Here is a 27,773-nt window from a genome sequence, read left to right on the forward strand (position 1 = left end):
AAATATTAATTAGTAAATTCAATTATTAAATAAATATAATTTTGAATTTGTCTAGTAACATTTGTAGTGTATACAAACTATATAAATATTACCTACGTAATTATGTATAATATATTTGGTATCTGAAATTATTTTTATTGTAAATAGTTAATTTTCAACATAAAAAAAAAATTGAAAAATCTATTATTTTCTATGTAATAATAGCAGTGATAATAAAAATGATTATCACAAATATTTTAAGGCAATACCATGAGCATTCATTGAGGGGCATTAATTATATTTTCGTGGAGTACATTTCATCAGCTACATATTCTGCAACCAAAATCTTTGCACGAACGAATGCAAAATATCGGGTGATGATATTTGAAAAAAATTTTATAATTTTATTATCGTTGTATATTAATAATAGGTACGTATATTATTGGTATCATTGATATTTTGTGGGGAAGTTAACCTTTCGTGGTAAAAAAAAGTCCACGGAGAAACGGTCTGCAGTGAATCGGTCATGTTGGTCATGACGAAATGTCTGGATTTAGGTACTGTAACAGTGTAACGTATCTATAGTATTGAATACTCGTATTCTTAAGTATGCCTTTAATTACTGCTTCGACAGAACGATCTTTTTCAGAACTAAATTCAATAAAAATACTATAATCGGAACACTTTAGAAAAAGTCACCAACTTAAGCTACATCTGTGAAAAAACGAAAATTTTGAAAAATTATTGACTTATTTTATCAATATTACCATTAATTAAATATACTAAATCAATGATATTACTGTATTATGTTTACATTTTTACGAGTTGTATTATTAATTTACTTATTCGTATTATCGTAAGTACAAAATACTATATAAGTCTTTTTGCGCCTTTGCCCTTTTATACTTGAAACTGACAATATTAACATTTTAGGTCACCCAGTTTTGCTCTGTTATGAGTTCCAAAATCATCAATAAGAAAATAAGGAACATCTTTAAACACGCTTTAGTTAAAGGGATCTTGAGGCTGTATGAAAGTTCTATAGCACGGATTCTTATTCAAAAATAGATCGAACTAAAAAGTGATTAAGTAATTTTATAGAATACTCAATCTTAAATTTAAACGCTATTTATTTGACAAATCTTAGCACTTTGAGAGCCCTACAAGATGATGTTTCAATGTAGTAAGTGAAAATCTAGTGTAGGAGTGTAAATTATACTCAGGTCTTTCACATTCTTCACCAAAACATGAATAGAATCTTAAATTTTGTATTGAAAACGGATAAAAGATTTACATCTAGTGAACGAAATAGTTTGAACATTTTTCACAGTGAGACGTAGTCCTAGTGAATTTAAATGGAAAACTACATTGTCTAAACTAGATTACAATAAATTGCAATAATTTATGGAAGTCATTTTCAGGAGCAATTTAAAGTCGTCGGAAAAAACAAAGAAGTGGTAGCTGGGCAACATTTATTTCATACCATTTAAGAATAAGGTAAATAAAAATGATGTTAAATAGCCATCTTGGAGATTACCTGATGGTACCTCAGTAACCACTAATTTGTGGTTGTTAGTTTTTATCTACTGAGTTTTATCTTCTAAATATGACCTGATATAATGACTTATAATGATAGAGAATCTTTAAAGTAAGATTTTAAAGCACCTTTACAAGGAATGAGTGGTCTATATAGTCAAAATTCTTGGATAATTCAGTATATATCGTATTTACCTACCTATGAGTGGTTTTCATAGGCCTCAAGGATATAATTATTGAGAACATTTAGTTCATCGTAGCGAAGCAGCCAAGTTTGAAGCTCTATTGTTCATCTATTATACTCGCACTACGTCTATGAATACTTTATCTCAATAAATATATTTTCTTAATTTTATGAACAAATTTTATCACTTTTAGGGAATTCGGGAAGTATAAATACTCCATAATAACACGTACGATATATTATGTACATGTAATAATAAAAAAATACGAATTACAATTATTTTAGATAGAAATTATCAGAATTATTTTATTTATTAGATATTTTGTAGGGAGGTTAACCTTTAGCGGCGAAGTGGTCTACAGAAAATTGCCCTAGACCCAACGTTAAAACCTACTGGTTATTGACGTTATTGTATATAAAAATACACGTATAGTAATTAGTAACTAATAAACATCGTAGCAGTGAACGTGTTAATTAATATTATATAGAAAATTAAAGATGTCAAGATTTCTGATACAAAGATATTTATCGGTTCTGATTTAAATATTATTATTATATTTATCTTAAGTATTTAATAAATAATATAAAATGAGATTATAAATGTACCATAAGGTTATTATTTATTTTATTTTATTTCATAAATATACGAGTATTTGGTTCTACTGAAAGGACCTTGATAAGCCTACAAAAGTGTACAAATAACAAATGTTTAAACGAACAATTTATAATTATTACGATTTGCAAATGATAATCATTTAAAATATATTAATTAAATTTGGAAGAAAAAACAATAATTTTGGTAGTTTGATCTTCGCAGAGTGCTTCTTGAATACTACAACTATAGGCATTATTTATATAACACTATAAATTTTGAGTTTTTAATTTTTTATATACATTTTGCATACAAATAAATAGCTGGTTATGTGTTTGTACTGTGCAACAGGAACTTAAATATACAGACATATTGAATAAAACAGTGTATAGACATTGAACTTTATTTTACTAACCATACATTTTTGAACAAATGTTAACTATCAAATATTATTATTTATTATTAGTGTGTCTACATGAGTATCAATGTAGGGGAGATATACATATGGCTATATGAGGACAATAACCAGTATTTAAATACCTAAAGCAGTTTCGTCTGAACGATTTTATATATGTCTACCGAGTCCATTCACATTTGTAATGTTTTAAAGTAAGCACATTGTACATGGTGTTCACGTTGTTAAAATATAGATTCTGCACGGGTTTTAAGTAAGTCAGTTTAAATGCAATAGGTAGGTACGTAATATATTATACTAAATATCAATTGGTTTATACCAAACCGTCTTAGCATTGCAATTAACACGAATTGGATTTAATTGATATTATTAAAAAATATGTTGTCTCTTTTAGTGATATTTAGAGATATTTATCCGTAAATTTTAAAATTTATTAAAGTTATAATTTTTAATTTGTATGTTAATCTGTACATTTTAATTTAAATGTATACATTTTGTTTTCAATTGGTTTTATAAGGTATAAGTTTATTTTATGTTAATAAAATACATAAAAAAGAAAGTAAGATCCATTACTGAAACTCTTTTATAAATATTTTTATACTTGAGGGCTCAAATTTTGGTCTTAAGTTAACAGTTTAGTGAATAATTCCATACGCCCATAAGATTCACTTTTGGATTTTATTCTAAATTAATTAAAAATATAATTAATAGTACCTTATTATATATGTTAAGACGTACCTATGTAAAAATTGTAAGTAATTAAAAGAATTTGTTTTCAAAACATTTTTAAGTAAACCACCAATATTTCACGATATTTAAAAACATATAATTTGTGTGATACTGTGATAAATGATAATATAAACAATTGGCCAAAATTTCAATTATTAACAATTATTCGTTTTCGATAAAAATTGATGTAGCCAAAAACTTATATTGCATAAATTCACGTTTTCCCATATTTTTTTTTTTTTTTTTACAATTATTGAGAAAAGTATCAACTAGAAATTTTTTACTTTTAACCTATCAAAGTACTAACTATTAACTAAATTAACTTTGCTACCAATATATGAAATTGTAAATATGTGTATTTTTACTGCTCCAAAAGGTGATGAGGATAATGGCAAACTCCCTTCCCCCAAAAAAACACACATTGTAAAATTATTGGATTTATTTATCGACAAAATCCAAAACTACTTTTCAAAAATTGGTGTTTCTTAAATTCTGTTATTTTTTTATGATTTTATAATTTTTTCGTATTTTTTATTACAATTTGAAGTAGTAAAAAATGCATGCACTTTTAACTTCGCGAGTTTTCTATGTATTTCAAAAATTGTCTATATAAAACTCGTTAGTAAAAATTAGATTAATTTATATTTATTCTATAATTAATAGAGAAGTATTTATTGTAACTGTGTTCTAAAGGTGGCAAGTATAGGAGAAAGCAACCTAATTTCCAGGAGTAGTTGGTAGTAAATATTCTATATTACCATCTATGTAAGTTTCTAAAAACGTCTGTATTTTTCTTTAGTAATTGTTATTTTAATTAACTAAATTATTTATTATAAAAATGTATTGAATAGTTATTTTATTGCGTTTTTTAATTTGAGAATTTTTCATATTATGATCAAATATATTTTTGCTTTCATATTATCACATCCAACATCATCTGTTTTATCATTCGATATATTTATGATCAAATTGTACAATAAAAAATGTAAGATTAAAAATAATATATTTATGTAAAATCCGGATTATTTATTTTTTGTTAAGATATATTGCTTTTTAGTTCTTACAACCCTTTTATTTAGAAAATAAAAACTATATTTTTAACTTAACATTAATCAATTATTAATAGATGGAATAAAATTTAATATACATTTATTTATCATCACGTATTATTGTTTAGTGTTTAGTTAATTGTAATTTTATTTATTTTTTTATTACATAACTATAATAATATGTAACAAAATGAATAGGAATTACACAATGGGGTACATTAATTTTTTAAGCTAACATACTATCTCCACTTGTAATCATTTCTCATCGTATAGGTATCTAGTCAATGACGAGGTATACCGATACCTACTATATACTAGAGCGAGTTCCCTTATTTTTTAGTTTTAATATATAGGTTATATATTTTATGAAAGTGTATAATGCTCAACTCTATAATTCTCTCAAAGTGAGAAGTAACAATTTATACTCTAGAAAACTACTATTATTATCTAGGATAGAATGTTAGAAGTTTAAAGTGTATATTATATTATGCGATAAAAATGACAAAATATCCATAAAAAAGCCTGACTGTTGTCGAATTTAACCAGAGATATGGTGGATATGTGGCATCAGTTTAAGAGGAAAATTATGATTTGTAATTAATGATTTATATGTTCTAACTTCATAATGAAATAACAAATAGCAAACATATGTTTACACATTGATAGAAGCATAAACCGTATTGATAGCCGGCTTAATCTTATGTCAAACTTAATTAAATTATACCCACTATTATTTTAATTGATGATATGTTATACAGCGATTATTATTTATTAAAGTGACCGAAGTCTATAGAAACTAATACATTTGTAAGATACGTGGACAATCGTAAAATCATACTGTCATAATTCAATTCAATTTGTTTAACTTAGTTTATAAATAAAATATATTTTTTTGACATATTTTCTATTATGATATTTTATAATTTTCAAAACTCTAACCATGTTTATTACAACTAAAATAATATTTTATTGAATTACTGATTACGTAAACGACGCTATGTGATCGCTTCTATTTGCGTATGGTACAACGTAACAATCTGTAAATGATGATGCAATTATAAATGTTATAAGTTCTAAAGATGTGTTGTTAATGGACTTGCGATACTAATCACAAAATATAGGTACACGAGAAGATATAACAATAAAAATACAAAGTATCTGCATATAACAAAACTATTTAAGGTAATAATTTATCATAATTTATAAGTAAGTTTTATATATATCTATATATATTGATATTCTATTTAATTATTCGTATGTAAAAGTTAGTTGATTGACTTATAAGTATTATTTATTATAAGTAATTGATGTGTAAAAATGACTACCTAATTGTAGGTAATTTAATTAGATCAATACAAATACAAATCTGTTTAAATTTAGAACACAGTTAATGTAAAAAATTAACTAGAGGTTAAAACTGTTTAAAGTTTATTAAGCTTTTTGCTTATTTTCTACATATTTAGTATAAAGACTTAAATGTTATTATTTTTTTTTTAATTATTCTTGGAACAACAGTAATATAAATATTTAAATATTAAATTATTTTATTTTTACGTAGTCTTAAATACATTTACTTTTAAATAGGTACCTATTGTAGTACTGTTAATATACAAATTAATACATACATAATATGATAGTTTACTGAAACTTTTATGTTCTAGAAGTGGCAAGTAAAAGAGAATACAACCTAACCTGCAGAAGTAACTAGTAGTCATTGTTATTATATATTACTGTCTATAGGAACAAATAATTTCTAAAATATCTATACGTCAAGTCAATCAAAAATGTATAAAAAGGTTGGTAAAATATATTATTTTTTTGGTAATTGTTGCTTTAATTAGCTAAATTATTTATTATAATAATATATTAAATAGCTATTCTATTCGAGTCCTCCAATTTGAGAATTTATGAATCATGTATTTTTTGTTTTACATCATCACATTTATTTATAATTAATAAATTTATGAACATATTGTAAATTGAAATTTAAATACAAAATTACTCATAAAATCTCCTAATTACTTACTTATTTTATAATATGATTAAATATGGTATTGCTTTTAATGTTTTGTTTTAAAAAATATATCTAACTTAGCATTAGTCAATCAATAGATCAACTAATTAGAATTAATTAATAATTTATTAATTATCATTTACTACAATTTTTTGATTAATCGTTAGATAAAAACATTTTTAATTATTTGTTATTATTAAAAATTAGTTAATTGTCTAGCCCGGGGTTAGATTAATCTTAATCTGGGTTTGAAATAACACGTAAACTGCAATAAAATTATTAAAGGTTTAGTTTACATACCCACTATAATAATATTGATTTTACTTTTACAAAGTATAAACTATAGACTCTAATCGCAATAAATTATGAGCTATAAAAAATCTTTTAGCTTCCATAATATAATATAATTATTTCATCATATAATCACGATTGAGATAAAAAAATATATAAAAAATATTATAGCTGTTTATATTGATATAATAAAAAACAACTTATTTGGAACATTGTTATACTTTTAAGTTTATAATTTACAATTAATGAAAATTTCACTAACATTTAATGTTCACGTGAATAAAAGTGTATATAGCGTGATAAAAATAATAAATATAAGCATGTATACAGGTCGTGCTTTTCATGCACATAATATACAACCTCCGAAATTTGACGAAACGTGAGTAGTAAATGTGATATCAATAATATTTCAGTTCCTTTAATTTATTAACTATTGTTTTTTTTTTTCATTTTTATTTATTAGTCATATTTCTGTACTCATAATAAGACAGATAATGATAAGTTTTTTACAATATTTTGGGATCAAACTCCTTATTCTCACTTGATTTTACATTCATATAATGTTAACTTAATATTATAACGCTTGTGTACGACCTACGAAAAAGGTCTAGACACGCCTATGAATATATAAAAACGATAAGGAACACGTTTTTCGTTGTATAAATAGATAAGTTAACACAATACCTGACGCAGTTGATAATTTTAACTGAAAATAAAATTTACTGTACCAGAAAATTTTAATTTTAATAATAATCAAAAAATAATAATATGTACTCGTTCAAAACTTTAAAGCTGGTGCCGTCCGACAATAATTTGCAGCAGAGTGAAGTGATTGACTTGAGAAGCGACACAGTAACAAAACCTGATGTCCATATGCGTCAAGCAATGTTCGACGCCGAAGTCGGCGACGACGGTTACGGCGAGGATCCCACCATTAATCGTAAGATTTTAAACTTAAATCTGAGTATCATCTATGACAATATAGAACAGAGATCAATTATCTATAATTATTATTATTTTTTTTTTTTTTTTTGATAAATTACGTTACTATTTAAATTTATAATACTTTTAACTGTAGAATTAATTAAATAGGTAAATATATTTGAACTATGTTTGAATGTTTCATAAATTAAATCTTCAAAATCACTTGATAAAATAGCGTTGCAAATGTCTACACCTAGGTATAAAATAATCAAATAAGCAATTTAATAATTTTTCAAAACAAATACCAAAATTGTCAAGTTTATAAATCATCTACCTAAAAGTATATCCCTTTCATATTAAGTACCTACATATTATGTAAATATTAAAAATAAACTATTAGTTGTACTACTGTTATATCGTGTATTTTATCTGACCTTTATAATTTGAATCATTAATGTTTTAATTCAATTAAGTGCCATTGAAATAATTAAGAAAAGGCCACTATATATTTTATGAATTACTTGCCACAAATTTCAAGATAAAATATGAATTTATAATTTATTATAAAAAAACATAGAAATGTTCCTCATAAGCCCCTCCCCATCACCTATAAAATATTTTCTATTGTTATGTCACTTCTATGCTATATTGTTTAACTAATTTTAGTTTTCTTTAATTATTTTAGTTTTGGAAGAAAAATCGTCAAAACTGTTTGAAAAGGAAGCGGCAATATTTTTACCAAGCGGACTCATGGGAAATTTGATTGCAAGTAATTAAACATAGTTTTAGTATAGCTTTTAAATTTAGACAAGAAAAAGAAATTAATAATAAGTAATTAAGTCGCAATACCAGTTCCTTTTGAGATATTTGGTTTGATTACTGAGAAGTGATGATAATTCGTCAATTAGTTGGTTGGGATAAACAAATAGTTTGACGTGGAAGCGTTTGTAATAGTAAGCAGCAGTTTCATTGATAGAAAGTAAATTGGGTTGAAATTTAAGAAATGAAAATGCCAAAATATATATTTCAAAATAAATTTTTATTTTTATTTAACACAACAATATCATTCATCTTCTACAACATTTGAAAAACATGCATTATTATTTAATTCAATTATTAAAGGCTTGTTGTTTTTTACCAAAATTTAACTAGATGTGAAATCGATAAACATTTAATTACAAATTATTTAATTATCTATAAAGGTACGTTTGAACTTATTATCTTTTTTTTAATCGATTAGTTTGTTAATGAGCTAATTAACCAATATTAAATATATTATATAGATAAACGTAATACATTTAAACTATATTATAAATTATTCAATGTGTATATCCATAATCAATGTTTATAATATAACGGATATAACTACTTATAACACCTGTTATAAGTCGTTAATTATTTTAATTTATAATTTCTCTTAAACTTAATTTATCAATATACATTATATTAGTTTAAAGGTTATTCAAATTTAAACACTGGCTTAATTCAATTTTTATACTTAAATTCAAATCGAAGTATTTTAATGTGTAATACTAAAATATATATTCACTACTTTTGAAATTTCCAAATGCTTTGGAAGAGTTTATGAAAGAAATCAAGAACCTTTTCATAGGAAAGGGCCATTTTTTTTAAAAGTTATAAGACCATGATGTCCAGAGAGCCATATGTGAAAACTTTATTTCTTTTTTGGAGTCATTATAGATAAAATATTATTTTATTTTTACCTGAAATAAAAATCGTTACTAAAAAATTCAGAATATCATCACTATAGAATACAAATAAAAATAAAATTTAAGTAATAAATTATATCGTAATCTGAAAAAAAAATTATTATCAAATTTTAATTAAAATTTTACGGGTCTTGATATTGATGCATTTTCCAAAGAGTCATAGATTGTATATTAAGGAGACGCAGATTCCCGACCTCTGGCTTATGAAATTTAATACTAAAATTAGTTAAATGAAAGTTATCCATTCATTTTTTTCGATTTATGAAACAAATAGCTTTAAGTATTTATATTACTTGAAAGTTTATTATTTGATTCATAATATTATAATTTATATTTTAATATATTTTTTAAATTAATTATGACAATAATTTTCAGTGATGAGTCATTCAAACCAACGTGGAGGTGAAGTAATAGTCGGTCATAAAAGTCATATTTTGCTGTGGGAACAAGGTGGAGCTTCACAGGTTATAATACATACTATTTTGTATTTGAGTATTTTAACATGAATATATTTTTAATCAAGAAAATAAAAAATATATCATCTATAGTCTATACATTAATAATTAACAATATTATAAACATATTGAAATAATGATTTGAGAGTCGTGAATATTTAATTAAAAAAGCGATCTATTAGTGTTACTTAAGGTTTTGAGTACATATCTGTATATGTATATATTGTATATACTCAAGGCGGTCACAATTGACACAATCTTATCTTCTATTCTTTTTTAAACTTTGGTGAGAATTGCTTGACAGAGTTGCAGTCAGTCATTTATTTAGATGACGGAGATGTTTGTAGTTCTAAATATATCTGACAGTGTCACAAGTTAGATTATAATATTATTAATAAACACATTTGAACAATAGGTAATGTAACCGTGTTTTAACGTGAAGTTAGGATAAATACATCCGAAGCTTATTTAACAAACTGTCGAGTAAACTCTATCAAAGACATAAGATATATAAAAAAAACTCATAAATTATGAGATGGAGTATCTTTTTTTTTAGTTAGGAGAAAATGACATGAAAAATTCTATGAATTAAACAGACTGAGCCATACTCAAAAGCTATTTAAATTGTAAACGGAAAATAATTTTGATATTTAAATTTGATTTGTTTGAAAATTAATTGTTCATGCAGTTTCAATAAAAAAAGCATAACGTTATATTTAGTATTTTTCTAGAACAAAAAAATGAAAATAAAAATATTCATTGTTAATTTTAACAGATTGCCGGATTGCAAATGCGAGAAGTTAAGAATTTGGAGGATGGTACACTGGATATGACAGAGTTACTTGGAAAAATAAGACCGGAGTTCCCAGACCCTCACGAACCTTATACTAAACTAGTTTGTATTGAAAACACTCACAACTACTGTGGCGGTACTGTATTGCCTATTGAATGGATTGATCAGGTAATAAATATATAATGCAATAATGATTTAATGTATTATTATTTTTAATACTATTTTAATACTTTTGTTATAGGTACCTATAACATATTTATATTTTACATATTACTACTAACAGTTCTAACTAACTCTTTAACTAAAATTATTTTTAGTAAATCAATTGTTTGGCCCTATATATATATATATATATATGTGTGTATTTTTTCAATATCGCTTAACTTTCTAAATAAGTAGGTACTTATAATTGCTGTATAAATTACGTGTAAATTAAAATAATGTTCACTATCGTAATTATTAATTCATCAATATAATTGATGACTATTGATTTTAATTAATTTTCGTTATGTGCAGATAACTGATAATTGCGTTTTTTATTATTTATACAGTTTAAATATTTAGTAAATAATCATTATAATGATAGAGAATTCATAGTTCGGAAATAATTACATTTTCATAATTTTATGGTTAATGGTGTTTCATAACTAAGAATCAAAAACAATTCTCGTCAATATTCAAAATAATACATTTTCTTATCTTTGTTGTACTTACCTATAGGAAATTCTAATTTATCATACCTTTACATTTGTATGCAGGTGTACAAATTACAATAGCTATGCAAAAATATGATATCTAAGTCCTAAAAATTAGTTATTTTCAATGAATTTCGCGATTACGACATTTATTTTTTAAACATAAAAACTGAACACAATCTCGAAGGACAATTTTATTCAGTTTGCTACCTTATACTTTATTTATTAAAAAAACACTGACAGGCGATAGGTATCTTACAATTACATTAATATATGAATAAAATATAACAATATATAGTAATGTAAAATATAATAATTTTAGATTGTAATAATATAAAACTTAATACGTGTGTAATTAATAAACTTTAAGTTGGGAAAACTCACCAAAGAACGAAACATACCCTTGCATATGGACGGAGCTAGAGTGTTTAACGCAGCTGTGAGTCTAGGAGTTCCAGTCAGCCGAATAGTGAAGCATTGCGATTCCGTGACGTTTTGCTTGAGCAAAGGCCTTGGTGCCCCAATTGGTTCCATTTTAATTGGTGAAAAACCATTCATTGAAAAGTAATTATAAACAATACATCTAATAAATATATTGTACTTATAACTAATACAGTAATACGTAGTAAAATATTGAAAATATAGCAACAATTAAAATTGGTTTTCTACTTAACATCAAAAAAATATATATATATTCTTAAGTTGAGGGAAAAAAATTAAAAATTGATGTATTTTTATCACTTTAATACTAATTAGATGCTATGGCATACCTGTATAAAAATTTAAATCTATAGAAAAATAGATATTATCTTATATGTATAGTTTCATAAATTACTTATGTCTTATGTAATTATAACATGTAGGTACCAAAGGTAAAATGGTAATGATAGCAACTACTAAAATATTAATTTCTGCTTACAGGGCTAGAAGATTGAGAAAAGTTTTGGGCGGTGCCATGCGGCAAGCTGGGATCGTGGCTGCGGCGGGACTGTACGCGTTGGATAATTGCGTGGAAAGGCTGGCTGACGATCATAGAAACGCTAAGAAAATCGCTTACGGTACAAAATATGATCACATCAATTAAAATATCATATGTCATATTACATATATTACATATATATATATATATATATATTATTAAGTATATATACTTAATCTTGGAAATCGAGGGCTTAAGAAAGTTAAAGCCGTTCAAAAGTCTTTGAGTTTACATGAAAAAAATAATAAAAATGCATAATACTTTCCTTAATATTTGTAAAAAAAGACCATTAGAGTCTGAGTATACGGAGATAAAAACCATTTTAACCAATGGTAATTTTGAATAGTCAAAAAAAAAAGCATTTCTAAATCTATCGTGTTACATCAATGTTAAAATATTTATAAGGGATTTTAGCTTTTTGAGTTATTTTAAAATTGACTGCTTCGACCTCAAGTCAGCACACCGCGGTAAAAGTCAAATGCAGACTACAATATTATTAAACATTTGATTTTCTCATTGACACAAATCATTATAAGGGTCATGCTCAAATCCTTAAGTTATATGTTTAGGATAAAGCACCACGAATCTCACAATAATGAACCACACAGAAATAGATTATTTAACTGAAATTCATAATAATGAATTGATAGATACCGAATTTGTACTTGTAGCATTGTAAATTGATTATAATGGTGTCAGGGTGGTGAGGGGGATGCACTGTCCTATCTGATTTTAAAAGCAGTCCGATGAACCGATGCCGGGTCGTTTATCGACCTAACCATTATTGGTAAAAAAAAAATATGCCTATTTTTGTAATAATTCCTCAAAATAATATATATATATATATTGTTATATTGTGTACCGAGAATAAAAATTATTATCACGATGACAAATCGGTAACTACTTATTAATAATTAATAGTTGGATTAATTGAATGTAGGTATATTTAATATTTATCTAGTCCACCGAAAGACTATGCAGCAGCCCGACAAAAATCGGTTTTTCTGAAATCTGAGTGTGCCCATGCGACATCCTGGCACCGAGACGGGTTCCGTTATGGCGAGATATCGAGCGCAGATGTGCTGAATTGCAGTGGCCCGTGTTCTCTCACTGGGCAGACTAACTGAGTGTAAACTTATGAAAACGTGCATTTAAATTAGTATATGCGTGTGTATGCAATGTTGAATCCAGGTACACTTCAGGGGGGGAGGGGGCTAATGCCCCGACTTTCAACAAAATGTACCCATTTATTAAATAGGTACACAATACTCGTGAAAAAAAGTGAGCCTCCCCCAGAGAAATTTTCTGGATTCAACTATGTGTATTTACGTATGTGTGTGTGAGTGGTGTGAAAGAAAAGGATTATATTATAATATATAATATTGTATAACAATAATTATAATATTAAGTAATATTAGTAATATAAATAATCATGAGGTTTAATCACATAAATCATAATTGATTAAATTTAATCTGCAGTGGATATATTTTTAAAAATAAAAACAAAAAGCTGTCCACGAATAGCTTAAAGACGTTTTTGTTATTTAATCGTAAATTTTTATTTTAAATTAAAATATAATATTTGCTAAACTGCATTTTTAAATGATATTGTAAGTTAATGAAAAATATTTCGTCGTAAAGATTAGAGATAAATCATGTAAATTAAAAAATATACAAGATGGCAAGAGTAGTTTGATAAAAACGTGGTTGCGAGTGTAGCGATCAATTTTTTTTTTTAATTGCAAATTTAAACCGTTCAAAACATTTGCCCGATCCATTACTAATTGAAATCGCGCTACCTACTGATTGATTATGATTAATTTTTATTATTTATTTATTGTTATAATTACATGCAGCAATCCAAAAGACAGCAAGTCCATACGTGACCGTCAACCCAGACGCATTCAACACAAACATACTTTTGGTGAACATTAACTCAACTGTAGTCGACGCTAAATACTTTGTTTCCGAGCTGATAAAGGTATAGTGAAATCAGTTTATTTTAAAAAGTATCACCATCGCTGCCTTTGACAATATATTATATTGTATGTATACGTTAAAAAATACAACATCACTCGCGGACCACGGTTCGCAAATCTAAATATACTTTATTAAACACGATAAAATAATTCAAATCCTACAATAACAAGGACGAAAACAAAAAAGTGTCAAAATTAAAACTGAGTGAAAAAATACTCTCCCTCTTTGTCATTACGATCTAATCAATCTTAACATATACCCGTATGTATATGTAGAACGATTTGTATACGATTGACATAAATAAACCATACCTAGCATAAAATAAATTTTAATGTTTTAATAAATTAATTATTGTAGATTAGTATAAAAATATAGGTACGTGAAAGTTTCAAGTGTCCACTTATAATATTTTTGAATTATAATTATTCACTTATTCTACAATTAAGTATCCATTTTGCTTATATATTTTCAAGATTTATGTACTCCAGTAAAAACTATACTTGTGAGGATATTCACATTAAATTGTCAAACCTTATTCATACAAAACGAATATTTTGTACATTTTTAACTACAAAATAATTTGCATGTTTTCGTGATATTGACAAATTTTATCAATATTTTTAACTTCAAACGCCTACGAAAAAAAAATCGCACCCACATATTTTTAATAAGAAAAATTAACAATCGTGAAAATTAAAAACATTTTTTTAAATGCGATACGTGGTAAAACCATGTAGGGGAAGATGACTGCGTCCTCCGTTGCCACTTAGAGATAGGTACCCCTGTCACCAAAGCCATGAAGCGATCGATCGTGAATTGAAAGTCAATCTACTTTTCTTAGAATTTACTATCATAAATTAAACAGTTTTCCCTTCTCTTTAAAAAACCACCGCGACCGCTAACAATTTTAATCCTTAGATATTATACTAATTCGATATCTCAAAAGAAAAATATATTCTTAGAATAATAGCATATCATTATTGAAAAAGATTTTTATCATTTTCATAGCATATAATATTTTATGTACTTCGTCAATAGCATTGGTTTAAGGTAACATACTAACATCGTTTAATATCTGTTTCACAGATAGACCCTGATGAATGCGACAGTCAGTCGAACAACAAGATACGGTCGACGGCCGTGAGGATTGCGCAGATAAACGACACAAGAGTGAGATTCGTGACGCACAAGAACATTACCGACGAAGAAGTGGATATGGCTATTGAAAAGATTAAGTACGTCATTGGAAAAATCGACACGTACTGTAGCCGATAGTTCATCCACCATTATTGAAATGCACTTTGTATATACTATGTTTTGTTTATATAAATATTATATATTATAATTATATTTTGAGACCCTCGGCACTGCGATGTGGTGTCGATACTCAATCGTGTAATCGAGCGAACAAAATAACCTTAATAACAACACTTTTCCACGAAATCGGAATATCAGACCGGTTGTATAATAATTAATAATTATATAAAAAAAACAATCCGGTAAGTCGCACTGTTATATGGTGTACAATAGATTTAAGCGCCTTGTCATTGTATGTTTCTGTAGTAGATGTGTTAAATTTTAAATACGAAAAATTATTGTTACTGATGCGTTAGCGTTATTTTCAAAGATATTTTTCTATAAATAATATGTATGTTAAACTAATTTTTAAATAACTCTGAAATTTATTGGTGAATGTTGTACAATCTATATAAAATAAAAATATCTAGCTTTAAAGGCGAAATTTTAGTTTAAGTAAATATTAAATAGTATTTTAGCGAAAAATTTTAAGTTTCTTCAATCGGTATTTTTTAAACTACAGTAAAATAACAAAAATTATTTAAGAATTTATAAGATGGTCATTTACTTACAATATACTTTTTAAAACTAAAATAAAATTTTGATAGGAAACCTATATTAATTTTTTTTTTCTAGCCTCGAGTATTAAAATGAAATACACTATAAATTCAACAAATTTCATGAAATTAAAAAATATGACTTTAAATTTTAAGAATATGTTATAAAAACTTCAAAATATTTTGTTAAAAACTTGTTTTGCATAAAAATTCTCATAACTATTAAATTGTTTTGAAAACTAATGGATATTTTAATTTTTTTTCCTCGAATTACTGATTAGATCAACTTGTTACCAGAAAATTACAAAAGCATTCATTGGTTCTATCAGAATCTAAAAACTAAATTAGTACATGTCTTTCTAAGGCCACAAGCCTTAATTTTTAAACAAGTTATGAATATGTACAATATAATAATTTAAAAATTATCATAACTCACTTAAAAATATCATAAAAACCAATGTACAAGCAGACATTGAAGTTGGATAATATAATATATTAATAGTAAAACTAACACAAAATTGGTATGTTAGACAGAGACAAGGCACACGATGGAAGTATAGCTTTTTTTTAATACATGAAACTATGATAAAAAAAATGCTCCTCGAAGTTATAATGGTTTACATTGGGATTTAAAATAACTAGATACTTTGTAATTTTAAAATTGTATATCTATAGATATTATTTATACATACCAAATGACTTTTTAGTTATTTATTTTTAATTTAATTCAAATTTTATCAAACCAATGGTACATTTAATTAATATTCTCTAAAAACGAGTGATTTTTAATTTAATGTTTTAATTGATAAAAAACAAATCAATATTTGAATAAATTTTTAACTATTGTTGAATGAAATATAAATCATAATTTAGCGATTTCTAAACATAATAAATATTGATTATGTTTACAAATTAATAAATTATTTAGACTAAAAAGAATATAAAACTGTAACTTAAATTTTTAATGAAATTTTAAAAATTAAATTTCAAATTTCTTTCATGGATTTGGTGGAAGAAGTTCAGCTGGTATCGTAGATTTTTCACCTAAAATAAAAACAAAATATGTTTTAATAAAATGTAAATATTTAACAATGAAATCATGTAATAAGTATTTGGAATAAAATCATAAATATAAAAAAGGATTCCAAACAATGTGTTAAATTAAATCCATCTAATAAATTATAATACTTTTTAACTTAAAAAATATAAATATAAAATATATTATATGTTTTTGATTTTAAATATTTAAAAAAATTATTCTTACCACTTTCTTCATCTTCATTCTCATCATTGTCTGAATCAAATGTGTTATCAGGAATGTCATACAAACGAATGAGTGGCTGTTAATAAAAAAATAATTATAAAATAGTAAATAGTATTACAAGAGATTTAATATTAAAATAAAGAATAGAAACCTTGTTCGGGTCTTTCATAATGAGATATTTGCCATCCTTTTGCTTCATGCACAAATCTATGATGCATCGTAGAATTCCCCATGCATTATCCATGTTCAGATTTATTTGAGTCGCAAACTCAGTAGGTTTGTATTGTTGTGTGCCTAATATAACATGTTTTGACGAATCACGCACTTGTACACGACTAACATACCCAAACTTGATGTAATCAGAACCAGCAAGCAAAGCTTGTACTGTCCATTTAGCTAATTTACAAGCATTATTTCGTAATTCTGTAGCCAAAACTCCTCCACGTTGTACATCTAACTTGTGACGCCAATCTACTCCACCAGACAACTATTTTAACAAATATAAAAACATATTTTATTGTGTTTAATATTAAAAAAAAATTATTATTATCTTACTTTTGAGTCCCATTCATTAAGTGCTTTAATAGTCAAAAATTGCAAATCTCCATTTGGTACTTGTAGCACCGAGTCATGCTCACATCTAGCAACCAATACAATTCCATTATCCAAATCCCACTTACGGTATCGATAAGCAACAGATGCTACTTCTCCATCGGTTTCATCATCTGACACAAATGGATTGGGTTCGTCAAACTTGTATCTTGCTTCTCCCTTAAATATTTAATAACCGTATAAAAATACTTTTTTTTATATAAATTATTCAAGTAAATCAATTTAAAACTTACAGTTTTCAATACTTGTTGTGAAAAATTATGGTTGATAAAAGTAGCTTCTAATGCCAAGTTCCTTGGCGAATTCAAGCTATTTGCTTCTTCTGATGGAGGTTCTACTGCTGTTTCATTGACAGTAAGTAAATCTAAAAAACCAAGTAAATAATTATATTACAACACTAGAAACACAGTCAATTGTATGTATTTATGAGAAAAAAAAATGCTTACCAAATTCAGTATTATCTCTCTTGTCAAAGAACAATTTATCACCAACTTTTTCAATAACTATGTCCCAACTGTAGTTAGATCGAGTACAACACATTAAGCATGCTAATATAGCATCTGTAGCATAAACATTACCCACGGTTTTCACCAACTATAAACATTTTTTTATACCTATTAGTTATAAATTTTGATACAATAATAAAAATATGGCAATAAAATAAAATGTTTTCTTAAAAAATAGATTTAATGAATTTCCTAATTTTAATAGTATCTCTATGCTATAATTTAATTTAAGGTATACTGAACTATTATAATGTTTAAAGTATATAGCACTAAATTTGTTAAAAGTAATATGATAAAATACTTAAAATATTGATACAGGACAATATCAATAAAATTTTAAAATAAAACAAAGATATACATATTAGAAGTAAAAAATTACTGACAAATTAAAAAGTTAATAGGCCTGAATGAACTCAGAAATTGACAGAAAACTATTAGGAATTATGATATACAAAGATAAAAAATATTATTCTGACAAATTTTCAATAATCTTAGTAAGTATATTAATTAGTGTCTACTTACTTTTCTTATAATCGGATCATCAGTAGTAGTAACAGTATGGAAAAGTCTATCAACACGTTGTAATGGCTTTTCGTTTTTAACATTAATTCGGTCATATGATTTATCATAATATTCCAAGGAGCCACAACATATACTAAAATTGAGTTATAAAAAGAATAAAAAAAAGTTAGCAATGATCAATTTTTGTTACACTTACAGATCTTCTGGCTCTTTAACAGTGGGCAAAGATAATTTTGAAAATCTAACGAAATCCATCTCTTCAATAGTATTCCAATCAGCTCTTACAGTAACTGAGGCATCTCGACTCTTCATTTGCATGTTATTTTTATTGGATCGACCACCTTGTTTATTATTCCAACCTCTACGTGCATTTGGATTTTTTCGATCCCTAAAAAACAACAGTTTTTATTAATGGAAAATAGATTAATTATATTACAATTAAAACTATAAATTTAGATAACAGTAAAAAATTTAAAAAATATTTTTAATATTTAACTAATTCTAATGCAATATTTTAATGTATTTTTATTGGTATTCATAATATGCATTAACGTTTTTTTAAGTGTAAAATAATTATATAATTGTTGAGCTATATTAGTTGTAAACTTGAAGCTATAATAAAAAAAAAAAAAAAAGTGTAAAATAAATTTAGTTTTAGGCTTGGCGTGGGGTGTTGGTTGCTACCAGTCGCGGAATGCAACTGAGAGTAAGTAACAGCCACAGCTACTAGCTCCCGGATGGGTGACCACTCGGGATCATAGTGGTTAAAAACCTTGCCACGCATACTCGTGTTTGTTATCAATTGTAACAATCGTAAAAAACAACCTACCATACCAACCTTACCCCCTACCAGTTTATAACCCCTACAACAGCTAATAGCCCTAGTTGCTGGGCTTAAGTTCAATAAAAAAAAAAATTTAGTTTTAATTGTATTTATTTTAGATTATTTGTTTACTTTAATTTAAATAGCCGGCATTCTCATTTTATAATATGAATGAAATTTAACTACTTTTATTTATAATTAAGTATGTTTTAATTTTTATAATATTATGAGTTAGCCATATAGATTCTAAATAATAATACCTAATGCCTTAAAGTAGTATTATTGAATCTTTTTTCAAGTAAATAAATTTACATTTAATATACTTATAACTTATATTTTGTTATAATACCTTTGAAGTTTGTTCAATTTTCCAAGAGATTGGAATTGACTGGAACCACCAGGTAAACGTGAAATACCACCACGACCACCTTGACCACGCAACATACGACCACCTTGACGAAAATGACGACCCCGCTGGTAAGGAGGTTTTTGTACACGAGACGTGTCCACCAAGTGGAATGTGTTTTCATCTTCTTCGTGATAATACGCATACTGATTACCACTACCAAATTGAGACTGATATTTGTCTGGAAAATAACACAATAAATAATATTTAGTAAGAAATAATACAAGTACCTACTGTGGTATATATTACAAATCTTTACTCACTCAAATATTTTTTGTCCTGTGACAAACCAGTCCAATCAGAAATCTAGAGATAAAATTGGTATAGGTATTAATCAAACAAATTTAAACAGCAATTAGAACCATCAAATGTCTTACTTTTCCAATACGATCTCCTTTTGAGAATGGCTGATATGGCATGTCCTTAAACTGGTCTGGCATTTCGCACGGTCCCCATCCGAACGGATTATTTTGTATTTCTGGGGGTACAAAATGAGGCACTTCTTCCGGCATTGCAAAAAGCTGTATTGAAAACACTAGTAAAAAATATGAATTCTCACAACTAATATTACAATTCGTAAATAGTTTCGACCACGAAAGCAAAAAACCGACGGGATAAACAACGAAAGTGTCGTGAGTATATGATGATAATAGGCGTTAACCTACAATTCATCATCACGCTATATCCAAGGAGGTTCTTTCGAACCGCGTTATGATCTTACTACAACGTATTTGGAATTGGGTAACAAATTGATAACGATGTATTGTGATAAATAACGCCGGGTTTTTTTGAAATTGTAAATCTATATTAATTAAATTAAATTAATTGTATTTATATTAAAATATGTGTGCAGGGGCAGGGTGGCCCACCGAGATACCGGGAATAATCCCGATGGCCTGGAAGCTAAATAGCCCGTTGGCCTGAAGTATAGATAGAAAAAAACATGAAATTATTAGTGTAGAATAATGTGAAAAGTATATTTATCTATATACCAAAACGAAATCATAAAAACAATTTAATTAAATATCCTTTTTATATTATTTTTGTTATTTTGAATTCTGATTAGCGATAGTTATTCGATATGAATTTGCCGTAGCCCGTACATAGTGTATACGATATACCAACGTTAGTAAAATACACACTATCTATTTTTAGAACTTTCGTAGAAGCTCTACAACACAATAATACCTTATCGTCTCGCGACTATCGAGTCAAATATACATTTTCCTATTATTTTGTCATCAAAATATCTATTTAACAAAATACAGCATGATGGACTAGTAGAGTACCTTTGTACTAGGTACATTAATTATATTTCATACGCTTTAAAAAAAGTTTTGTTTTTAAATATTATATTAATTTCAATATTAAATATTTTTCGGGTTTCCTCGGAATGAGTGATAATAAGAAAAGGACAGGTGGTGCTGAAAGAGAGTGAAAAAAGTAAAAAGTTATTGATGCTAAGTGAAAAACAATGTATCTAATTAATATAATATTATTTCTAAAGAAATTTACCAAACATTTTAATAGATACTAAAAATATTTCTGATCATAATGATTCATCATTTAAGCCCGATCATATTATTATCATAATATATTATGTAAAAACATTTTGAGATTATTATTATTTTGTTATTTATTTTAGATTTTAGATTTAAAGTTTTTTTAATAGTTTTATCGATAAAATACATACCAATGCGACGAATTTTTTTATTTGTTATTTACCTATTGACATTTAAATAAAAAATTCATTACATACATAAATAAAATAAAGTTTCTATTCAAAAGATAAAAATGTTGAATTGCCTAGAATAAATTTATTTTTTGGCCTGAATTTTTTCCCACTCCACCCCTGTATGTGTGTAATTATAATAAGTAATCATAATAATTTACATATATACATTTGTTTTTTTAGAAAATAATTATCAATTATAATATTTATCTAGTTTAACCTGTGATGTAAAACCTAAGTATTTTATTTTACATTTCGTTCCATTGGTTAATACTTATTACTTATTTATATTTTATACTAAATAATAATGAAATATACTAACAGTGGCGTATTTAGAGATTTTTCGATTATAAGCACTTTCCTAAACATAGTTGATTATAAAATTTGTTGTATTATTATCCTATACGAAAAAAAAAATGTATTATTAATAAAAATTAAATTGCTCATAAGTTTTTTTTTTGCAATTTATAAATTAATTATACTTAAAACTTTAAATTTTTTCTTCAGCAAATGCATCAATTAAATCATCACAATTTAAAATCGACAATAAATCCGCTTTGATATTCAACATTGCTAAACTATTGAGTTTTTTAGTACCTATCTATAGTCGATCTTAAATAATTTATAACTCGTTTCAAACATAAAAAAGAACGTTCAGTTTTACAGTTAAAAATTGATATCCAAACATATATTTTAAGTGCTATATCTATAATAGGATACATGTCCATAACAGAATCTTCTTGTAATAATTTACTGTAGAAGAGAAATACAATTAATTTGTTTATTTGAAGATTCTAAATAAGATTTAAAATGTATACATTCTATTGAAAATTTTTTTTCAATATCACCTGGGTGACATTCTTGTAACTTATTGGTATATTCTATTATTTCCTAGACACTTGTTGAAATCAGCTTGTGGAATATCAACAGTTTAATGTAGTAGAAATCATAAGTTTGTCGCCGTTTCTCTAATTCACTTTCTACTCAATAAATAACCACATAAAATGTAAATATTTTAAACTTTTCGCGACCATTTATTAATGTATCAATATCGTTTTTTTATTATAAAATACCTTCTTCTTTTTTAGACGAGACTTTGCGCCTTGGTATAATTTAACTCCTGACATATAGTTTTTGTTTTTTCTTCAAAATAATCAAATCTATCCCAATGTAGGTAGTTGTTTAATTTTGAGTGAACTTTTATTTCTAAGTTATCTAAGTGTAATATATTATTTGTATGAAAATAATTTTTGGACATACATAAGAAAAATAATTTTAACTATAAGTATACAAATAATAAACATTATCTTAATAATTTAAGTTTAACATAGTATCATTGTTCACATAAACGTACATTTTAAAATATTTATTAGTTACGAAATAAATCGTTTATCTATTCCCAAAACATAATATTTCGTTAAAAATTAATATCAATCAATGAACAAAATTACCGTACATCAAAATATTTGTAAAAATATAAATTGTTTAAACACATTTAAGTATAAGAAAATATCTGAATACCTGCGTATATTATTATTCAGATTTTAATTTTGTTCTTAGTAATATATACTTAAAAATCATATTGATTCTATTTAAATACTAAGTTATTGAATTTAAATGTTCTTGAAATATATGTTATCTTATGATTTATCGACTATGTTTTTATTATAAGTGTTTAACGACAATTCAGAAATATTGACAATAAGCACTACATAGAATAAATAACAATAATATAATTAATTAGTTTAAAGTAATTTAAAAATTTCGCCTCGAGTAAAATAAATATTAAAAAAGAAAATCACCTGAAAATTGTTTACAAAAGTACCTAGCATTGTTTATATAAATGATAACGGTCTGTTCTGTTCCACAAAGAAACTATTACTCTGTGTTCTGCTCACCTAATAACATATAAAACAACATAATTATTATGTTCTGACTCCATGCTAATAACAGTAAATATCATTTTGAGTACAATCTGTCTGTTAAAAGTTCAGATCACTGCACGATTTTAATTTTATTTCATGATGGTGATAACGCGAATCGTAGGTACATATAATAAATAGTAATGTTATAAAATTTCACAAATGATTTCCATGCCAATCGTGTGGATTTGTGATAATGCTTATGACTACTGACAGAGCTAAATTATAATTACAAATTACAATCATCTATCTATGCGTTGCAAGTTTGAACTATAGAGTATGTAGCTTGATTTATAAAAGGACGCAATCATAAAATGCCAAACAAACCAATAATCCACTGTCGGGATGCTGGTGTACATGGTCCAACATACCCGAAATATGGCTATATATAATTTAACTAACTAAATATTATAAATATTTTATTTATCCTTATTTATATATAAAAGAACAGTCCTTTTTTTTTGTTCCTATTTTGTGACGACACCATTTAACATTTTTTCAATTTTTTTTACTGAGTTGTACCAAATACTCCTACAAGTGGTTATTATATTTTTGTTTTATTTATAATTCAGCTACTACTACTATTTAGCACTTAATAAAATAAAGTAAAATTTTGAAAATGCACAAATTAATATTCAGCTAGTTATAATATAAAATAAAAATAGTAATATTTATATAATATGTAGTATTCTGTATTATAGATACACTGCTATGAGATAACTGAGATCAATTGTTTATTTTTGATTATTATTGATATAAATGGCTATCAAAATATTTTTAAAAAACATACAGTTCTTAAAATATTAATATTAGAATTGATAATGAAAATCAATAGATTAATTCTATCGAATATAATAATTCTTCAAATTATCAAGATTATAATGAAAAAGAAAATATGAAGTATATTAATAATTGCCGCCTTTTCATTAGAATAATATTTTTTAAATATAAAATCAGAATAAAATTATTCTATGGACATTTCAACATCATTAGTATACAAGATTATTGTTTAAATGTGATTCTAATGAAACGATACGATGTGTATAATCAAATTTACTTGATTCTCAAAATCTTTAATAATTATTTTCCGTATTACTCTAATAAAGTTTACAATATTAAATAGAATTATTCTTATTGTTATTAAATAACCCAATAATCATTTTTATATGATGTACTGACTTCTTATAATCGGTGTTTTCATTAAATTCACTTCATCAGTTAGTTTTAATCAAATGTTAAAGTCTAGGAAGTTTAAAACATTGTCAAACGCACTATACTTAGAACAGGACTAGGCTATTGTAAAATTTAGGACAAATATAGATATTGATTATCAACAATTTCAATCATAAACCCATTTTGCCATCCGTCCGTAAAATTATTACCTCACTGCAGGATAGCAATTTTGATTATGATTATATAGTCACTATATAGCAAACGAGTGCAAACAACTTCAAAGCAAATTTATATTTAACTAAAATATAAAGCTGTAAATTTTTTTTTTTAAAGTTTTATAAGCAATATTATTCTCTAAATAGAGATACAACTTGGTATAAGTAATATAGAATAAAAGGGTAATTTTTGAAATTTCTCAAGAATTTTCATGAAAATCGAAAAATTATCAAATATTTTGAAGAAATATTCTTTACAAAATAGCACCATTTTGTAAAAAAAAATTGACAAATTAAAATCTCAGAATTCACATTGAATATGGTTGTTTCTATATCATCAAATTCAAAATTTAAAAACATGCTTATCTCCACAAAACATTTATTTTTTAAATTGTCTTTTGTTCTAAAACTTAACATAATGTATGAACGATATAATACCTAATCTGTTAAAAAAAAAAAAACATTTCTAATAACGTAAAAATGATAAAAATAATAAGATCGGAACATTTGAAAAGATATTAAAAGTAAAGGTGAGATAATAAGGAGTCTTAATTTTTATTATAGGTTATTATAACTTGTCAATTGTCTTTGTAGTTAAAAATAATTAAATTGAAATATCATACAGAAATAGACATTATGACTATATTGTTAAATATTGTTTTAACTATGATAACTTATAATATTGATTTAATACAATCTAACATTGGAATAGTGATTATAAAACGAAAAGCAAAATATGTTCAAAAATAAATAAATTACCATAATTAAATATATTATTTATTTTTTAGTTAAACGAATTAGATTTATACAGAATCACAATAAAGTAAAACCACCACGAAAATATTGTTAATCAATAATCGTGCTTATTATTTACATCGATCGAAAATATATAGTTTGAATAACAACATGTCAACATGATAAAAATAATACATTAGTTGGTGTACACGTCGTAATATGATCACGATTTAAAATTTATTATTATTTAAATTTGAATTTAGTGGTTAGATTTGTATAATATGTATCTATAGTAAATATAATATACATTTAAAAAATTATGATTTTCGAATAACGTCTGAAAACTTCAAGTATTAATTTATATTAGACGATATAAAATTGTACTCAATGGCATCGTGAAGATTAATACATACATCTACCTACAATAAAATATTGTTTTACAGATATTTAGTTTGACATCCGGTTAAACATCGCCGCCTAATGGTATAAGAAAATATTTAATAGCAGATAGAATTCTATCTACCATAACAAGAAAAGCAATTTATTTAAAATAATTCAAGGTTGACATCATATATTATATTGTCATTATATTATGATAAAAGTATGGAAGACAGAACTAGAAGCTTTTATTATTACTTTTTTAAGAAATAACGAGCATTGCATATATTTTATTTTTATAATATTTTAAGTTCTCAGCGAAGGAAAGAAAGATATATTATAATGCAGGTTAACGATGGTTAATAATGTTTATTTTCTCATAATATAATTATTAGGATTAGGAAAATTCTTCGAACTTGCTATGCTAAGTCCTTTAATTTTTATGATTTATCAATTTAATAATTCAGGCACAAGTGAAACTTCAAGTTTATTTAAGTTTCAAAATTCTCAACAATTCTTAAGAAATCTGTGAATACAAAAAAAAAAAAAACAATGCGATTTTCAGTAAATACAGTTTGAAGTATTTAAAACCTACCTTCCCCAAAATAATCATTTTTTTTATTTTTAATGAATTTTCCATAAAAATCAAATATATTTGTATAACAGTAAAATAAAAGTCATATGTAATATAAAATACTTTTTTTTTTTATGTTTTATTGATTAAATAAATATTTGATTACCAACTTTGTATAGATAATAAATTATAACAAGATATTTCAGCTTGTGGAGTCAGTGGAGAATTTGTATTTGGAAATATTTTGAATTTCAAGTAAAAAGGTGTATACAATTGGAAGAAATTAAAAAAAATTCTTTCTTTATTGAAATGTTTATATAATTTTCAGGACGCGGATTTCTTCTATACGCATACTCAAAAAAGGGGCATTCACTCCGCCATATTGAAATTTTGAATTATTTTGAATTTGATTTTAACTATACGTTATGTGCGTAGTATATTATACTTTGATTAGCGTTTTCACTAATTTCCCAACTCATAAAATCAATTTCAATATGAGAAAACGGTGGAAATACCAGTTGTAATAAGAATTGTTAACATGTTCATTTTTACATATTTTAATAATTTTAAATGCATATTTCGTCAGCTTTTAATACATATTTATTAGTTTTTTAGTAAGTACATTAAATTCAGTCTTGATTATATTATATTAATTATTCAGAAAAGAACATGTTATTATGGTTGAATTACAAATTAATGAAAATATAATTTAA

At 25.4% G+C, this 27,773-nt stretch overlaps 2 protein-coding genes across 5 annotated transcripts; one reads left to right on the forward strand and one right to left on the reverse strand.

The window, feature by feature from the left end:
* Positions 1-2,871: 2,871 nt before the first annotated feature.
* LOC112594121 (probable low-specificity L-threonine aldolase 2) lies at positions 2,872-15,695 on the forward strand. Of its 4 annotated transcripts, none has more exons than XM_025338757.1 (10): positions 2,872-2,959; positions 6,146-6,280; positions 7,582-7,729; positions 8,399-8,482; positions 9,819-9,907; positions 10,674-10,859; positions 11,757-11,950; positions 12,308-12,444; positions 14,222-14,346; positions 15,432-15,620. In XM_025338757.1, exons 2-10 carry the CDS (start codon positions 6,269-6,271, stop codon positions 15,618-15,620), a joined length of 1,164 nt encoding a protein of 387 aa, XP_025194542.1. In that variant the 5' UTR covers positions 2,872-2,959; positions 6,146-6,268. The 4 variants fall into 4 exon arrangements, with proteins under 4 accessions (XP_025194542.1, XP_025194541.1, XP_025194544.1 ...); XM_025338756.1 differs by having other exon boundaries at positions 2,884-2,982; XM_025338759.1 differs by lacking the exon at positions 2,872-2,959 and adding an exon at positions 5,408-5,666.
* A 1,444-nt stretch (positions 15,696-17,139) lies between these two features.
* LOC112594140 (eukaryotic translation initiation factor 3 subunit D) lies at positions 17,140-20,843 on the reverse strand. Its single transcript, XM_025338789.1, has 11 exons — positions 20,709-20,843; positions 20,595-20,637; positions 20,275-20,512; positions 19,299-19,490; positions 19,103-19,235; positions 18,521-18,668; positions 18,308-18,438; positions 18,018-18,233; positions 17,614-17,949; positions 17,463-17,538; positions 17,140-17,242 (listed from the first exon to the last, which is right to left on the reverse strand). Exons 1-11 carry the CDS (start codon positions 20,841-20,843, stop codon positions 17,196-17,198), a joined length of 1,695 nt encoding a protein of 564 aa, XP_025194574.1. The 3' UTR covers positions 17,140-17,195.
* Between the last annotated feature and the right edge of the window lie 6,930 nt (positions 20,844-27,773).

The sequence above is a fragment of the Melanaphis sacchari genome, unplaced genomic scaffold (genome assembly GCF_002803265.2).
Source record: "Melanaphis sacchari strain LSU unplaced genomic scaffold, SCAv2.0 Contig221_pilon_pilon, whole genome shotgun sequence".
Classification (NCBI taxonomy): Eukaryota; Metazoa; Arthropoda; class Insecta; order Hemiptera; family Aphididae; genus Melanaphis; species Melanaphis sacchari.

Coding starts and splice junctions, on each gene's coding strand:
- LOC112594121 (XM_025338755.1), top strand. CDS start 7,558: ATGTACTCGTTCAAAACTTTAAAGCTGGTGCCGTCCGACAATAATTTG. Junction 11,951..12,307: donor GAAAAACCATTCATTGAAAA/GTAATTATAAAC, acceptor TTCTGCTTACAG/GGCTAGAAGATTGAGAAAAG. Junction 12,445..14,221: donor CGCTAAGAAAATCGCTTACG/GTACAAAATATG, acceptor AATTACATGCAG/CAATCCAAAAGACAGCAAGT.
- LOC112594140 (XM_025338789.1), bottom strand. CDS start 20,843: ATGCCGGAAGAAGTGCCTCATTTTGTACCCCCAGAAATACAAAATAAT. Junction 20,638..20,708: donor AAGGAGATCGTATTGGAAAA/GTAAGACATTTG, acceptor TTTTATCTCTAG/ATTTCTGATTGGACTGGTTT. Junction 17,243..17,462: donor GAATGAAGATGAAGAAAGTG/GTAAGAATAATT, acceptor TTTTTATTTTAG/GTGAAAAATCTACGATACCA.